Source organism: Stegostoma tigrinum, chromosome 15 (assembly GCF_030684315.1).
Source record: "Stegostoma tigrinum isolate sSteTig4 chromosome 15, sSteTig4.hap1, whole genome shotgun sequence".
NCBI classification, from domain to species: Eukaryota; Metazoa; Chordata; class Chondrichthyes; order Orectolobiformes; family Stegostomatidae; genus Stegostoma; species Stegostoma tigrinum.
In genome coordinates this window covers 13,045,008-13,062,766 of record NC_081368.1, presented here as the reverse complement: position 1 = coordinate 13,062,766, position 17,759 = coordinate 13,045,008, and the positions used below count along the sequence as shown (strand labels likewise).

The window sequence follows — 17,759 nt, the reverse complement described above, 5'->3', positions numbered from 1 at the left end:
TAACCTCCTCTGTGCCCTCTCCAAAGCATCTACATCCTTTTGGTAATGTGGCGACCAGAACTGTACGCAGTACTCTAGATGTGGCCGAACCAAAGTCTTACACAACTGTAATATGACCTGCCAACTCTTGTGCTTCATACCCCGTCTGATGAAGGAAAACACGCTGTATGCCTTGTTGACCACTCTATTGATCTGTGTTGCCACCTTCAGGGAACAATGGACCTGAACACCCAAATCTCTCTGTGCATCAATTTTCGCCAGGGCTTTTCCATTTACTGTATAGTTTGCTCTTGAGTTTAGTTCACTCTTGTTCGCTCTTACATCTCTTCTAAACCTTTTGCCCCTTACCTTAAATCTATGCCCTTTGGCCACTGATACCTCGTATCATTTTCTTTCTCAATTATTTCTGCTCTAAGGAACACAGCCCCAGTTTGCCCAACCTCTCTTCAGCACTGAAACTCTACAGCCCAGGCAACATCCTGGGGCACCTTCTCTAGTGCTATTGCATCCCCGATACAACGTGGATTCCAGAACTGCACATAATACTTTAGCTGTGACCTAACAAATAGTTTATACCTATATAGTCTCCTTCTTCAGTTTGAATGGATACATTAAGCCAAATGCTTCATGTAGGACAATCTTATTGCCTTGCATGGAAAAAATGCAGTCTTTTACAGTGTGCAGAAAATTAAATATAAAGAAAATATCTAGTTGGTTCTAACCAGGAAAGCATTTGGAGTAATGCATTTGTACACAGCATTGTTGTTGTTACATAAACTCTATCTCTGCTCGTTTCACTTTAGTTTGTAGCAACTGTTGTGCACATTACATAAAACACAATATTAAATAACGTGAACCCAAGATTAAGTGAATTTTCAGAGCTGTAAAGGAATCAGCTACTATAAAAAAGACAGCAAGGAAGAATTAAAAACAGAGTCTGCAACTTTCAACTTCTGCTTGAATCACAATGGATGTGAATTTTTCACTCCTGCTGTTGTGGACATACAAAAAGAAAGAATACAAAATTGAAATTGCTTTTATTCTCAGTAGCAAAACTCTGAAATAGCTACAAAGTAAATAAAGGGACTGAACAAACATGAGTAAACGTATTCGCAGTGCTGGAGAAAAGAAAATAAGTAGTATTGCAGCCTTGGATCTCATTGACAAGCATGGAACTAAAACCTAAAAGCTTTTGAAGGCTTTTAGGCAATATTCTGAATATCATTTTGAAATTTTTTATTCAATATATGTGTCTAGCATTAGATCTCGGGGGAGAGGGAGATTATCAATAAATACTAATACATCTAACTGAATGCCATGAACAACTGAATGGTGGTCGCATCAGAGACAGGACTGCCTTGAGTATAAGAGAGCCTGCCATGACTGCAGATCGAGTGAAAGGGGAACCCACCCTCAAAAAAAGTCACTGACGTGTATAGAGGTTCTGAGGTTGTCAAACATCAGCTGGAACTAATGGAACAACAGATGGGGTTTTACAATATGCTGAGACCTGAACACGATCAACTTATTGGAAAAAATGAAGAAAAAGGCAGATGTATATATTGTGGAGGGCATCACAGAAAAGAAAATATAGCATGACCAGTGTGAGGAAAGCAATGCTACTCATGCAGGAAGCTGAATTACTTTTGGTGCTCAGATATTTGGCTAGAAAGAAGCAAAGTAAACCTTTAAATATGGCTACTAGAAAGATGCCAGCTGAAGATTCTGACAAATGACAAATGGACAACACAACAGGTTGGCACTGTCAGTCCAAATGCGTTATGGCACTTGTATCTATTAGAATGACGACTGCAGAACAAGTGCCAAGAGTTAGATAGACATCAGTATTCCATGTAATGTCATGAGCTTCACAGGCCTGTGCAAAGTAACGCAAGATGGAAATGCAATAATGAAATCTTTAAAGGCTAAAGGTAGATGATAGACCCACACTCATTCCAAAGGTTGACTGAAAGTGAGAATACAATGCAATGGAAAGAATGAAGATCTGAAGCTCCAGATAGTAGGTCTTAACCAAAATTTACTCATCTCAGCTAAGGAGGTCTGAAGTTTGAACGACATGATTCAGAAGACATTTTCAGTGTTTTGCAGGGTCCTAAGCCACTGTCTGCTGGACACATCCTAGGGGATTACAAAAATGCATTTACTCTTTTTGCATGTCTTCCTGGTAAATGTAGTCTTGAAGTGGATGGGACTGTGAGACCAACCCCAAAATTGCTAAAGAGAATGGGGGCTTACTGTTTAAGCTGAACAAAGCTCTTGCCCAATTTGTCATCAAAATGTCACTTCAGTGCAAGATCACAGCTAAGTATGTACAGTGGTACTGGAGATCAGAAATAGAAACAGTTTTCACTCCAATTAAAAAGTAATTACAACAGTTTGACACACTCTTGAGAGTCATCAACCCAGGAGGGGCACTAAGCCTGGAACACAAGTATTTTGCTCTGATGAAGCATTCACTTCAGCAACAGCACTTCCGGGGGAAGGAGCATCAGCCCTGGATGAGAAGATATCAGACAAACTGACAACAACTCATGTGCATGGCATTAGAAGACCAGCCTGCATTACAAACAGCAGATGTTATGCGTAAGTAGAGACTTATGAAAGTGGGACAGATTGGAAATATCACAGTTTTGTTCGTGAATGATCAACTTTCTTTTTTGACCATTTACATGGGGAGTTGGTGAGCCTAGTGGTATTATCGTTGACTGTTCATTCACTGCCCTGGGTAATATTCTAGGATCCCCCCTTGGCAGATGGTGGGATTTGAACTCAGATAGAATCTGGAATTAAGAATCTAATGACGACCATGAGTCCATTGTTGATCATCGGTAAAAATCCATTTAGCTCACTAATCTTTCAGGAAGAATCTGCCATCTTTACCTGGTCTGCCTTACACGTGACTCCAGACCCAAGAGTTGATTCTTAACTGCACGGCGGGCAATTAGGGATGGGCAATAAATGCTGCCTGGTCAGCGATACCCTCATCCCATGAATGAATAAAAAAACTAGGAAATGTGTAACGTGATAGTGCATGCAAGTCATGTTTTGCTTTTTATAAAAGGATGATATTTGAAAATGTACATTTGCATATAGCATACTAACTTGTTTACTCACCTAACCTCCATGACTGCTTGCTTTTATTTTGTAGTAATCAGTAAAAAAATTACATGAATCGATGTTTACCTTTCTCTTTAATTTTGCATCCCATTGAATTCCACCCCTCCAACCTCAGTAAACCTTTTGTTAAATCATGCATAAAATAACCTGGAATGGACATCCGAAAGTACTTCACAGCAATTGACCTACTCTGAAGTGTAGTCACCATTTAAATGCAAGAAAGCCAGCTATTGCACACACTGAAGCTTTCCCAATTACACTAGATCCTCTGTTTTGTCTCTGTCTTGGTTGAGAGGAAACATCAGTCAGGGTAGCACAGGAATGTACTAATCTTCTTTGAATGGTATCATGGGATGCTGCCCATTCCTTTGAACAGGTAAAGTATTAATGTCTCATCCAAAGGACAGCACTCCGATTCAGGCAACATTTTGCACCAAATCATTTGAAGCCCAATTTGATGAATGAATGTTTCCCACAGAATTAAACTAGCAAAAATTGCAACAACAGCTTGCATTCCAGCATCAACTTTGTGAAATGTCCCAAGATACATCACAGGAACATTGCAAAGCAACATTAAATGTCAAGCCATAAAATAACATGAAGGCAGATGACTAAAAGCTTGATGGCAGAGCAAGATTTTATGAATGTTGTAAAGGAGTCGGAAGAGATGGAGAGAGCTCTGGGAGAGAATTCCAGAGTTTGGAGGTAGGCACAGCCATCAGCTGTGAAACAGTTAAAATCAGGAATAAAAACACGAAACGCATATTTAAAAATTCAATACGAACTTCTGAATAATTGAATATATCAGAGTATGAAGTGATTTTGCTGATTTGCTTAACAATGTGAGCCCATCTAATTTTATCTTATTTGTAATGTTATAAATTATTTCTGAATAAATATCAACATTTGCTATGCTAAACTGGATAACTCACTTTTCAGGTATCTTCCTCTCTTTGCTTTAGGCCATGCATTATGTAATTATTTTGCTTTCTGTAAATGTTACAGCTCAACAATCTCTGACTCAGCTCGGATGTTGCTGAGACATTAATAACTTGAAGGGTCCCTGCATATGTGTAGGTGTTAAACTCGCAAGATAACTTGTGACTGACTTATGCTATCAAAACCCATGCAGGAGAGATAATTAAGTCACTACCCCTGCATCACAACTGCCCTTGTCCGTAAAGGATATTCAACAGCCATCTACAGCCTACACCTGACAACAATCCCAATAAAAGTAAAACATAGAACTGTAGATGCTGGAAATCTGAAACAAAAACCAAAATTGAAGCAGTCCATGTTCAAATGTTACAAGCACTGGACAATATCCACGCTTGGGCTGACAAATGGCAAGTACCATTCATGCCACACAAATGCCAAGCTATGACCATCACCAATAAGAGACAATCTAACCATTTTCTGTTGACATTCAATGATCTTACCATTACTGAATCCCCCACTATCAACATCCTTGGGTTACCAAAAATTCAACTGGACTCACCACATAAACACGATGGTGACAAGAACAGATCACAGGCTAGGAATACTGCAGCGAGTACCTCACTCCCTGGCTCCCCAAACCCTGTCCATCATCTACAAGGCACAAGTCAGGGGTGTGATGGAACCCTCCCCACTGGCTTGGATGAGTGCAGCCCTTACAAGACTCAACAAGCTTGACATCACCCTGGGGAAAGCAGCCCGCTTAATTGAAACCAGATCCACAAGCATCCATTCCCTCCATCACTGACAATCAAAAGCAGTAAGCGTGTACGATCTACAGGATGCATTACAGAAATTCATCAAAGATTCTCAAACAGCACCTTCCAAACCGATGACAACAAAGTGTGAAGCTGGATGAACACAGCAGGCCAAGTAGCATCTCAGGGGCACAAAAGCTGACGTTTTGGGCACAGACCCTTCATCAGAGAGGGGGATGGGGAGAGGGTTCTGGAATAAATAGAGAGAGACGGGGAAGCGGACCGAAGATGGAGAGAAAAGAAGATAGGTGGAGAGGAGTGTATAGGTGGGGAGGTAGGGAGGGGATAGGTCAGTCCAGGGAAGACGGACAGGTCAAGGAGTTGGGATGAGGTCAGTAGGTAGGAAATGGAGGTGCGGATTGGGGTGGGAGGAAGGGATGGGTGAGAGGAAGAACAGGTTTGGGAGGTGGAGAATGGCTGGGCTGGTTTTAGGATGCAGTGGGGGGAGGGGGCGAGCTGGGCTGGTTGTGCAATGTAGTCGGGGAGGGCATGAACGGGGCTGGTTTTGGGATGCGGTGGGGGAAGGGGAGATTTTGAAGCTGGTGAAGTCCACATTGATACCATTGGGCTGCAGGGTTCCCAAGCGGAATATGAGTTGCTGTTCCTGCAACCTTCGGTGGCATCATTGTGGCACTGCAGGAGGCCCATGATGGACATGTCATCTAAAGAATGGGAGGGGGCATTAAAATGGCTCACGACTGGGAGATGCAGTTGTTTATTGCGAACCGAGTAGATGTGTTCTGCAAAGTGGTCCCCAAGACTCTGCTTGGCTTCCCTAATGTAGAGGAAGCCACACTGGGTACAATGGATACAGTATACCACATTGGCAGATGTGCAGGTGAACATCTGCTTAATATGGAAAGTCATCTTGGGGCCTGGGATGGGGGTGAGGGAGGAGGTGTGGGGGCAAGTGTAGCATTTCCTGCGGTTGCAGGGGAAGGTGCCGGGTGTGGTGGGGTTGGAGGGGAGTGTGGAGCGAACAATGGCGTCACTGAGAGAGTGGTCTCTCCAGAAGGCAGACAAGGGTGGGGATGGAAAAATGTCTTGGGTGGTGGGGTTGGATTGTAGATGGCGGAAGTGTCGGAGGATGATGCGTTGTATCCGGAGGTTGGTGGGGTCATGTGTGAGAACGAGAGGGATCCTCTTTGGGCAGTTGTGGCGGGGGCAGGGTGTGAGGGCTGTGTTGCGGGAAATGCGGGAGACGCGGTCAAGGGCGTTCTCAACCTCTGCGGGGGGAAAGTTGCAGCCCTTGAAGAACTTGGACATCTGGGATGTGCACGAGTGGAATGCCTCATCCTGGGAGCAGATGCGGCGGAGGCAGAGGAATTGGGAATAGGGGATGGAATTTTTGCAGGAGGGTGGGTGGGAGGAGGTGTATTCCAGGTAGCTGTGGGAGTCGGTGGGCTTGAAATGGACATAAGTTTCTAGCTGGTTACCTGAGATGGAGACTGAGAGGTCCAGGAAGGTGAGGGATGTGTTGGAGATGGCCCAGGTGAACTGGGGGTCACCTAGAAGCCCTCACCACAACCGCCCGCAGAGGATCCCCCTCGTTTTCACACACCACCCCACCAACCTCCAGATACAACGCATCATCCTCCGACACCTCCGCCATCTACAATCCGACCCCACCACCCAAGACATTTTTCCATCCCCACCCTTGTCTGCCTTACAGAGAGACCACTCTCTCTGTGAAAACCTTGTCCGCTTCACACACCCCTCCAACCCCACCACACCCGGCACCTTCCCCTCCAACCGCAGGAAGTGCTACACTTGCCCCCACACCTCCTCCCTCACCCCTATCCCAGGCCCCAAGATGACTTTCCATATTAAGCCGATGTTCACCTGCACATCTGCCAATGTGTTATACTGTATCCATTGTACCCAGTGTGGCTTCCTCTACATTGGGGAAGCCAAGCGGAGGCTTTGCAGAACACCTCCGCTCAGTTTGCAATAAACAACTGCACCTCCCAGTCGCGAACCATTTTAACTCCCCCTCCCATTCTTTAGATGACATGTCCATCATGGGCCTCCTGCAGTGCCACAATGATGCCACCCGAAGGTTGCAAGAACAGCAACGCATATTCCGCTTGGGAACCCTGCAGCCCAATGGTATCAATGTGGACTTCACCAGCTTCAAAATCTCCCCTTCCCCCACTGCATCCCAAAACCAGCCCCATTCGTGCCCTCCCCCCACTACATCATACAACCAGCCCAGCTCGTTCCCTCCCCCCACTGCATCCTAAAACCAGCCCAGCCTGTCTCTGCCTCCCTAACCTGTTCTTCCTCTCACCCATCCCTTCCTCCCACTTCAAGCTGCACCTCCATTTCCTACCTACTAACCTCATCCCAACTCCTTGACCTGTCCGTCTTCCCTGGACTGACCTATCCCCTCCCTACCTCCCCACCTATACTCTCCTCTCCACCTATCTTCTTTTCTCTCCATCTTCGGTCCGCCTCCCCCTCTCTCTCTATTTATTCCAGAACCATCTCTCCATCCCCCTCTCTGATGAAGGGTCTGGGCCCGAAACATCAGCTTTTGTGCTCCTGAGATGCTGCTTGGCCTGCAGTGTTCATCCAGCTTCACACTTTGTTATCTTGGATTCTCCAGCCTCTGCAATTCCCATTATCTCTGATACACCTTCCAAACCCATGCCCACTTCCACTTAGAAGGTCCAATACAGCAGGTACGTGGGAACACCACCACCTTCAAGTCCCCCTCAAAGCCACTCACCGTCCTGACTTGGAAATGCCTCACTGTTCTTTCAGTGTCATTGGCTCAGGCGTTGTTGGTCAACCCACAGCACATGAACAGCAGCAATTCAAGAAGGCAGCTCAACACCGCCTTCTCAAGGGCAACAAGGTATGCGCAATAAATGCTCGCACATAAAATGCCGACATCTAACAAAGGAATCCAAAAATTTGCTGGAGAAACTCAGAATGTTTGGCAACAGGTTAATCTTTCAAGTGAAGAACAGTTTAAAGGAGTGTCACTAGATTTGAAGCATTAACTCTATTTTCTCTCCACTGACCTGCTGAGATTTCAATAAGCGCAATATGTTGCTTCTTGGGATAATCAATATGTTTTCCTGTTTGACTAATATAAACTGGATAAATGTTGCACACTCCTTCTCCAACACATCAGCATTTTACGAATTCTACTGCCTGATACACCAACTATTTGGTGGAGCTTCATATAATCTAGAAGCTGTATTTCCCACATCTATACCTACAACATTACTAGTACAATTGATGGGATGTGTGCATCTGATTGACCCAGTGTATTACCATGTCAGATTATAAACTATTTCAGACATTTTGAATGTGTTTGTTCTCATTCTGTTTTTATGCATTTTCCCACCTTCCATAAACTGGACTGCATCTTGCATTGTTGCTTGTATCTTAACATGCTGCAAGACTTTTTGCCTGTCATCACTGTGCTTGCCGACTTACATTGGTTTCCAGACTGGCAATACCTCAGTTTTAAAACTGTTGTCCTTGTTTGAACCACAGTCTCTATGGTCTCACACTGCCCTGTCTCTGTGAGATCCTTCAGTGCTACAGCTTTCTGTGACGGCTGTGCTTCTGCAGGTCTGTACTCTTGAGCATCCTTGACTTTATTCAACACCTCTGCTGGAGCTTAAGCTCATGAATTCCTCCTCTAATCTGCTCTGCCTCTCCACCAGACTTTCCTCTTTAAAGTTGTTCCTTAAAACCTAGTTACAGCAGGGGAGGTGATGGCTTAGTGGTGTTATCGTTGGACTGTTAATTCAGAGACCCATATAATGTTCCGGGGACCCGGGTTTGAATCCTGCCTCAGTAGATGCTGGGACTTGAATTCAAGAAAATTCTGGAATTAAGAATCTAACGATGACCGTAAGTCGATTGTTGGAAAAGCCCATCTGGTCTATTCATGTCCTTGAGAGAAGGAAACTGCCATCCTCACCTGATCTGCCTTACATATGACTCCAGACCCACAGCAATGTGGTTGACTCTTAAATGCCCTCTGGACAATTAGAGATGGGCAATAAATGATGCCTAACGAGTGACAGCCTCATCCCATAAGCAAATATAAAAAAACTACTTTGACTGAGCTTTTGGTTACATGGCTGTCATCACCTTAAGTAACTCTTAAATCTGGCTGGCAGACAATAAAAAAGGAATGTCAGAGATTCAATTGCTCTGGGTGATGATTGTGATGAAGCTATGCCAGAGTCAAAGATCTTCCACACATAAATAAAAGATGACTTGGCAATAAGATATCATCCTCCATGGAGTTATTTCAATAACATAGAAATTTAGGAATTAGGAGCAGGAGTCGGCCATTCTGCATTTTGAGCCTGCTCTGTCATTCAATATGATCATAATTGAGTAAGATACGTGTCAGCCTTTCCAAAAATTCCAAAAGTTATATTAATTTATACAACTCTGTGTGAAAAAATATCAAGCTTTTTTTCATCCAAACCAATATCCTGTTCCCAGTTTTGCCTAATACGTTTTCATCTTTTTAGCCCTACATACTATGTTTAATGCCTTCTTGAAAAATTCAACGCTTTGGTCTCAGAGATAGTAGGAACTGCAGATGCTGGAGAATCTGAGATAACAAGGTGTAGAGCTAGATGAATGCAGCAGGCCAAGCAGCATCAGAGGAGCAGGAAATCTGATGTTTCGGGCTTAGACGCTTCTTCAGAAATGGGGGAGGGGAAGGGGTTTCTGAAATAAATAGGGAGATAGGGAGACCTCTCTTCTCCTCTATTTATCTGCTATCTGCCTCCCCTTCTCTCCTTATTTATTTCAGAACACCCTCCGCTCCCCCATTTCTGAAGAAGGGTCTAGGCCCGAAACATCAGCTTTCCTGCTCCTCTGATGCTGCTTGGCCTGATGCGTTCATCCAGCTTTACACCTTGTTATCTCAATGCTTTGGTCTCAACTGCTTTCTGTGGCAGAGAATTCCACAGGACTGCAAATCTCTGAGTGAAGGAATTTCTTGCCATCTCAGCCATAAATCGACTACCCCATATCCTTAATCTGCGAACCTTAGTTATGGACAACCCAATCATAAGGAATACCATTCCTGCATTTTTATTCTATCTAGTCTTGTTATAATTTTATAGGTTCAGTGAACATTGTCCTAACCAACCTGATTTTTCATTGTCGGTCGGTCCTGCCATCCCTGGAATCTGCCTGATAAACCTTTGTTGCACTCCCTCTATAGGACCACTTTGAAGTGCCTTGGAATGTTTATTTGTGTCCATGATGCTATAAAAATGCAAATTATGATTACTGCTGTTGCTGTAGATAATGTGAAGTCATTTTAACTGTGAGGATCACATGACGAAGCTGTATTCACTTTGAATATGCCAGTTAGGATTACGTAGATTCTTAGAGAATTTGTCACATCTGACTCTCCATCTCACCTCCTAAGAACTTTCCCCTTTTCCAATATCCATTAAAATTGATTAACTGAAGTGTTTCAAGAAAATTAAAAAGGAAATTATTTATTATTTTAAAATGCCTTTGATATTTAGTCTTGGTTGTCTTCACAGCAGGATGTCCTTGGTACAATGGTAGTGTTCTTATCTCTAGACCAGAAGGTCCAGATCAATTCCCACCTGCCCCAGAGGCATGGTTTATAAAGTGTTCATATGTGTTGGTTGAAACAATAGTAGTTTTATGAGATTAATTCTTAATTCCTGGAGCTAGCAAAACAACAGGAGTGGAGATAGGGCTGTAATATTGTGGTTCCAATCTCTTCTTACTGTATATTGCATGGAGCTGAAAAACGTTTGTCCATTTTACAGTTTCAACACCTTGCAATCAAACTGGCAACAAACCGTCCATTTATAAGGTTTTGCACACAGCACACATCCAACTCAAAGATTTCATTTAATGCAGCCATATCCTCAGAAGGTATGTTATGGAAAATAATAGAGGTATGGGATAAAGTGAAGTCGAAGAGAAGGTGGGTCCTATATGACACAATTTCTAAGATTACCAGTGGCATTTCAGGTTATGGGGACAGGATGAAGGCAATGAAGCGTTCGATCAGCCACGATCATATTGAACAGTCGGGCAGGCTTGAGGGGCTGAATGGCCTACTCCTGTTTCTATCTTTCTCACATGTGTAGCCAGAATTGGAAACTGTAGCTACCATATTCACAGCTAATAAAGCTCCATCCAAATGGAAATGGCTCTGTATTACGTGCAGCAATACTAATAACAACGTGCATTTATATAGCACCTGCCGCACAGAAGTTAAACAAAGGTCCTCCTTCACAGGTGCCATACCAAATAAATCTGACACCGACCCACTGAAGGAGATGGCAGGAGAGGCGGACTTCAAGATAAGATACATTTGTTTTAATACTACTTGTGTTCAAAATTGGATGAATATAGTTATTGCATTAAACACTTAAATTCACTGATAATGGGAACTGTATTTTTCTGATCAAGGGTCTAGGCCCGAAACGTCAGCTTTTGTGCTCCTAAGATGCTGCTTGGCCTGCTGTGTTCATCCAGCCCCACACTTTGTTACACTTAAAGTCACTACTGTATTTATATTCTGTTCCACTTCTCAGCAGTCCATTGTCATGGTTAACCTAAATAAATCAGAGGACTAATTGACTCAAAGTGGGACATTTCTAAACTAATATATTTCAGGATCCTTGACAACTAAAAATGTAACACTAAGGGACCAAAGTGAACAAGTGCTTAATGAGTAGGTCATGAATATATGACGTGGGAGAATATAACTAGGATGGCTTTTATACAGAAGCTATGCTGCATGGTTGAAATATTTCACTGCTGTTGCAATTTTTTATTAAAATATACCCTGAATTACTGCCAAGCATCTGTATTCACTAGCTAAGGTCACAGTACATGTGCACATATAACAGATGCTGGCTCCCCAGGCATGTTCACTGTGAGGAAGACCGGGGAAACAGAAACTGATCATTTCAGGCACATGATCATCATTGATATACATTCCTGTGTTTATCATTACTCACTGTTAGGCAGGTGACCCTGAGGTGTGTCATAATTTCACTGAGCAGGCTGATTAAACAATATTTCGGCTTTCTCTTAAGTTTTGTTGGCCTACTGATCCAGACAATGTCTGTTCTGCTGTTTCCTGGTAGAAGCTAAGCAGTTGACAACTCCCAGATCTATATTATTGCTTTGCTGAGCGAGTCATTGGGACAGCAAGATGAGTGACTCGCTGTAACCTGTTTTGCTTCAGTGATTCACATGCAGTGAATTGTGAGCATGAATCTGCAGTTTACTTTGCTCAAATGCAGGTATGTCAAGCTAATGCACTCATGTTAACCCCTTGGCTGCAGGAATCCTTTGAAAATTGGCCGATTCAATCCTTCATAATTGCATTAGCTGGGATTAGTCTCCTGATGAACTGTCTTACCTTGAATGCCATAAATTTGTGGTATGGTTTTGGAGCCCATGCGTAGACTTCAACAGAATTCTTCAGTGCAATCACCAGGAATTTTATCCTTTCATACTTAACTGTTAACAAAGGACCAAACAGGTTAGTGTAGTGCACAGCCATTCCAGGATCAGTATTCTCAAAATATTTAGTCTGGATGGACATTTTGGTTGGCATGGACCAGTTTGGGACAAAAGGCATGACTCCAAGCTGTAGGACTCTATGACTCTAAATAGATCACATTATTATCATTATCGATATTCAGAAACAATTTAATCACACTGCCCAGAACTAAGTAGCCCATGAATTCAAGCAATTCATTGCTAGTCAAAAGCAAACTATTCGGGCTGCTGGAAATCTGAAACATACATAGAGGATGTTGGAGAAACTCAGCAGGTCTGGCAACATCTGTGGAGAGAGAGAAATAGAGTTAAGCTTTCAAGTCCAGTATGACTCCAGACTCAAAACGTTAACTCGATTTCCCTCTCCCCAGGTGTTTCCAGGCCTGCCGAGCACCTTCAATATTAGATACTTATTCAATTAGCCTGCTTCTTTGACCATGTTCCCTGGCAAATCTCTGCCTCAGGCTTGCTGTGGCGCTCTAGTGAAGTTCAGTGCAAGCTGGAAGAACAACACCCCATTTTCCACTTGGAGACCCGCAGCCTTCTGGACCCAATGTCGAATTCAATAATTTTAGGGCCTTACACGAATTCCTACACACCAGGCCTTGTCATCACATGGGCTGCTGCCATACAAAAACGAATGGTCCCATTAGCAGCTCCTCTTTCCACTTGGCTCAACATTGTCCATTCCTTTTTTCTGTTCTCTCTCTCTCTTTATCTCTCACCTATAGTTTACTCCTTGTCCTTTCCATCTCCATTTTTAGTACATATGCCAATTTTTTCCTTGTTGCAATCAGTTCTGAAGAAGGGGCACTGGGCCTGAAATGTTAGCTCTGTTTCCTCTCCTCACATGATGTCATACCAGTGTTGAGTTTCCACAGATTCCTCTGTTTTTGTGTCATTTATTCAATGATACTCGGTTGGAATTCAGCTTTTGTTGGGGATTCATGCTCAGCACTCATGTGGTCAATGTTTCAGCCAGTCACAAACTAATTTCTCGAAGGGGCTTCGGGCAGGTACAATGCCAGACAGCTTGTGCACTTTGAAAGTCTGCCAATGAGCCAGCTCAACCTAAGAGGGTGGGGATCATTTCCGAAACAGAATGAACGTTCCACATTGGAATGTTCAGACTTCTAAGCCATTATTGATCAACTCACTGCTGCATACATCACAAGGCCAGAGATATAGGAGCAAAATGGAGATGGTTTAAGGAACAGTTGTTGGGAGTGATGAGTAAATATGTCCCTCTGAGACAGGCAAGACGGGGTAAGATAAAGGAACCTTGGATGACGAGAGCGGTGGAGCTTCTAGTGAAAAGGAAGAAGGTAGCTTACATAAGGTGGAGGAAGCTAGGGTCAAGTTCAGCTAGAGAGGATTACATGCAGGCAAGGAAGGAGCTCAAAAATGGTCTGAGGAGAGCCAGGAGGGGGCATGAGAAAGGCTTGGCAGAAGGAATCCGGGAAAACACAAAGGCATTTTACACTTACGTGAGGAATAAGAGAATGGTCAAAGAAAGAGTAGGGCCGATCAGGGATAGCATAGGGAACTTGTGTGTGGAGCCTGAGGAGGTAGGGGAAGCCCTAAATGAGTTTTTTGCTTCTGTCTTTACGAAAGAAACGACCTGTGTAGTGAATGAAACCTTTGAAGAGCAGGTGTGCATGCTGGAATGGATAGAGATAGAGGAAGCTGATGTACTGAAAATTTTGTCAAACATTAAGATTGACAAGTCGCCAGGCCCGGATCAGATTTGTCCTCGGCTGCTTTGGGAAGCGAGAAATGCAATTGCTTCGCCACTTGCGAAGATCTTTGCATCCTCGCTCTCCACTGGAGTCGTACCTGAGGACTGGAGAGAGGCAAATGTAATTCCTCTCTTCAAGAAAGGAAATAGGGAAATCCCCGGCAATTATAGACCGGTAAGTCTCACGTCTGTCGTCTGCAAGGTGTTAGAAAGGATTCTGAGGGATAAGATTTATGACCATCTGGAAGAGCATGGCTTGATCAAATACAGTCAACACGGCTTTGTGAGGGGTAGGTCATGCCTTACAAACCTTATCGAGTTTTTTGAGGATGTGACTAGTAAGGTTGATGAGGGTCAAGCTGTGGATGTGGTGTATATGGACTTCAGTAAGGCATTTGATAAGGTTCCCCATGGAAGGCTCATTCAGAAGGTCAGGAGGAATGGGATACAGGGGAACTTAGCTGCTTGGATACAGAATTGGCTGGCCAACAGAAGACAGCGAGTGGTAGTAGAAGGAAAATATTCTGCCTGGAAGTCAGTGGTGAGTGGGGTTCCACAGGGCTCTGTCCTTGGGCCTCTACTGTTTGTAATTTTTATTAATGACTTGGACGAGGGAATTGAAGGATGGGTCAGCAAGTTTGCAGACGACACAAAGGTCGGAGGTGTCGTTGACAGTGTAGAGGGCTGTTGTAGGCTGCAGCGGGACATTGACAGGATGCAGAGATGGGCTGAGAGGTGGCAGATGGAGTTCAACCTGGATAAATGCGAGGTGATGCATTTTGGAAGGTCGAATTTGAAAGCTGAGTACAGGATTAAGGATAGGATTCTTGGCAGCGTGGAGGAACAGAGGGATCTTGGTGTGCAGATACATAGATCCCTTAAAATGGCCACCCAAGTGGACAGGGTTGTTAAGAAAGCATATGGTGTTTTGGCTTTCATTAACAGGGGGATTGAGTTTAAGAGTCGTGAGATCTTGTTGCAGCTCTATAAAACTTTGGTTAGACCGCACTTGGAATACTGCGTCCAGTTCTGGGCGCCCTATTATAGGAAAGATGTGGATGCTTTGGAGAGGGTTCAGAGGAGGTTTACCAGGATGCTGCCTGGACTGGAGGGCTTATCTTATGAAGAGAGGTTGACTGAGCTCGGTCTCTTTTCATTGGAGAAAAGGAGGAGGAGAGGGGACCTAATTGAGGTATACAAGATAATGAGAGGCATAGATAGAGTCGATAGCCAGAGACTATTTCCCAGGGCAGAAATGGCTAGCACGAGGGGTCATAGTTTTAAGCTGGTTGGTGGAAAGTATAGAGGGGATGTCAGAGGCAGGTTCTTTACGCAGAGAGTTGTGAGAGCATGGAATGCGTTGCCAGCAGCAGTTGTGGAAGCAAGGTCATTGGGGTCATTTAAGAGACTGCTGGACATGCATATGGTCACAGAAATTTGAGGGTGATTCCATGAGGATCAATGGTCGGCACAACATTGTGGGCTGAAGGGCCTGTTCTGTGCTGTACTGTTCTATGTTCTATGTTCTATGTTCTAAAATTTGTCATCGAGTCTTTTCAGCCAATTGATCATAGCTGATAAGGTTTTCAATCCCATTCTCCTGCCTCTTCACTTGATCCCCTTACTAATCACACCTTAGTCTTAAACACACTCAACGATTTGGTCTCTAAAACCTTCTGCAGCAATGAGTTCCATAGATTTATCACCCTCTGGCTGAAGAAATTTCTCCTTATCTTAGTTATATGGTCATACATCGCAGAAACAGGTCCTTCACTCCACCTAGTACATGCTAACCATGCTCTGAGACTAAACCAGCCTCGCTTGCCTGTATTTGGCTCATATCCCTCCAAATCTTTCCAATTCATGTACTTACCCAAAATGTCTTTTAAATGTGTAACAATGCCTGCACCCACAGCTTCCTCTGGCAGTACATTCCACAGGCAAACCATTCTCTGTTTAAAAAAAGCCCCTCCTACCCTTTTTAATCTTCCTCCGCTCACCTTAAAAATAGTGGAAACATCTTCTCCACGTCCACTCTATCCAGGCCTTTTAGCATTCTCTAAGTTCAATCAGATTCCCCCTCAGCCTTTTAAACTACGTCAAATACACACCCAGAGTCTCAACTGCGTCTCATATGGCAAACCCTTAATTCCTGGGATCATTCTTGTAAGCCTGCCAAGGATTTTATCTGATGCCTACACATCCTCCTTTAGAAGAGCGGACCAACACAGCTCACAATATTCCGAATACAGTCTGGCCAGAGCCTGATACAGCCTCGGCAGTACTCTTGAAATGAATGCTAACATTGCATTTGTCTTTCCAACTGCTGAATTAACCTGGATGTTAAACTCAAGAGAATTCTGAATTCGGACTTCCCAATTTGGAAAATAACAGACACCTCTATTCTCCCTACCAAAGTGCATGACCTCACACTTTCCCACATTATACCCCGTCTTCCATTTCTTTGCCCACTCTCCCAACCTGTCCAAGTCGTTCAGCAGCCTTCCCACTTCCTCAACACCACCTGTCACTCCACCTATCCTTGTATCATCTGCAAACTTAGCAACAATGCCCTCAGTTCCTTCATCTAGGTCGTTAATGTATCACGTGCATAGTTGTGCTCTCATCACTGACCCCTGTGGAACTCCACTCATCATTGCTGCCAGACCGAAAAAGACACCTCCACCTCTATTCTCTGTCAGTCAGTTAATCCTCTATTTTCCACTATTTTCTCCGTTATTCATTCAGGGGATGAGGGCATCACTGGCTAGGCAGCATTTATAACCCATCACTAATTGTCCAGAGGGCAGTTAAGAGTCAACCACATAGCTGAGGGTCTGGAGTTGCATGTAGACCAGACCAGGTGAGGATGGCAGTTTTCTTTCCTAAAGGACATTAGTGAGCCAGATGGGTTTTCCTGACAATTGACAATGGATTCACAGTCATCGTTAGACTCTTAAGTCTAGATAGTTATTCAATTCAAATGCCATCATCTGCCGAGGCAGGATTCAAATCCGGGTCCCCAGGACATTATCTGGGTCTCTGGATTAACAGTTCAGCAATAATACCACTAGGCCATCACCTCCATGCCGGTACTTTGTCTCTAACGTCACAGATTCATTTAGCAGCCTCCGGTGTGGCAGCTTGCCAAAGGCCTTCTGGGAATTAAAGTATATCCTAGAATTCCTAGAAGCATGGCATTCCAACTGGAACTCCATCAACAAACACATTGACTTGGAGCCAATCTACCATCCCCTGAGAAAAAGAACAGGAAATGACATCACCAACCCAAGGAAACCTAACCAGATAAATAGAAAGCAGGACATAACACCAGTGCTTCGTCGGAGGCTCACTGATGATGTTACCTAGAATGGTGACGAAACGTCTGAAAACTAACCTTCCAGCTCAGCGAGCAAACTCACATCCAGAACCTCAACCTGAGCTACAAATCTTCTCAAAACTCGCTGAAGTATATCATGTCCACTGGCTCTTCTTAGGCATGATCTCCCCTTAATGAAACTGTGCTGGCTCAGTCCTATTTTACCATGCACCTCCAAATACTCAGCAATCTCATC

The 17,759-nt window shown here is 43.9% G+C and overlaps 1 protein-coding gene across 1 annotated transcript in view; it reads right to left on the bottom strand.

The window, feature by feature from the left end:
* The window catches only part of si:zfos-2326c3.2 (mitogen-activated protein kinase kinase kinase kinase 4), a 282,941-nt gene that overhangs the window by 27,997 nt on the left and 237,185 nt on the right, over window positions 1–17,759 (bottom strand). Inside the window, exon 26 of the mRNA XM_059651336.1 lies at window positions 12,304–12,404. Coding sequence (XP_059507319.1) covers window positions 12,304–12,404 — 101 coding nt within the window. The remainder of the gene's footprint in view (window positions 1–12,303; window positions 12,405–17,759) is intronic.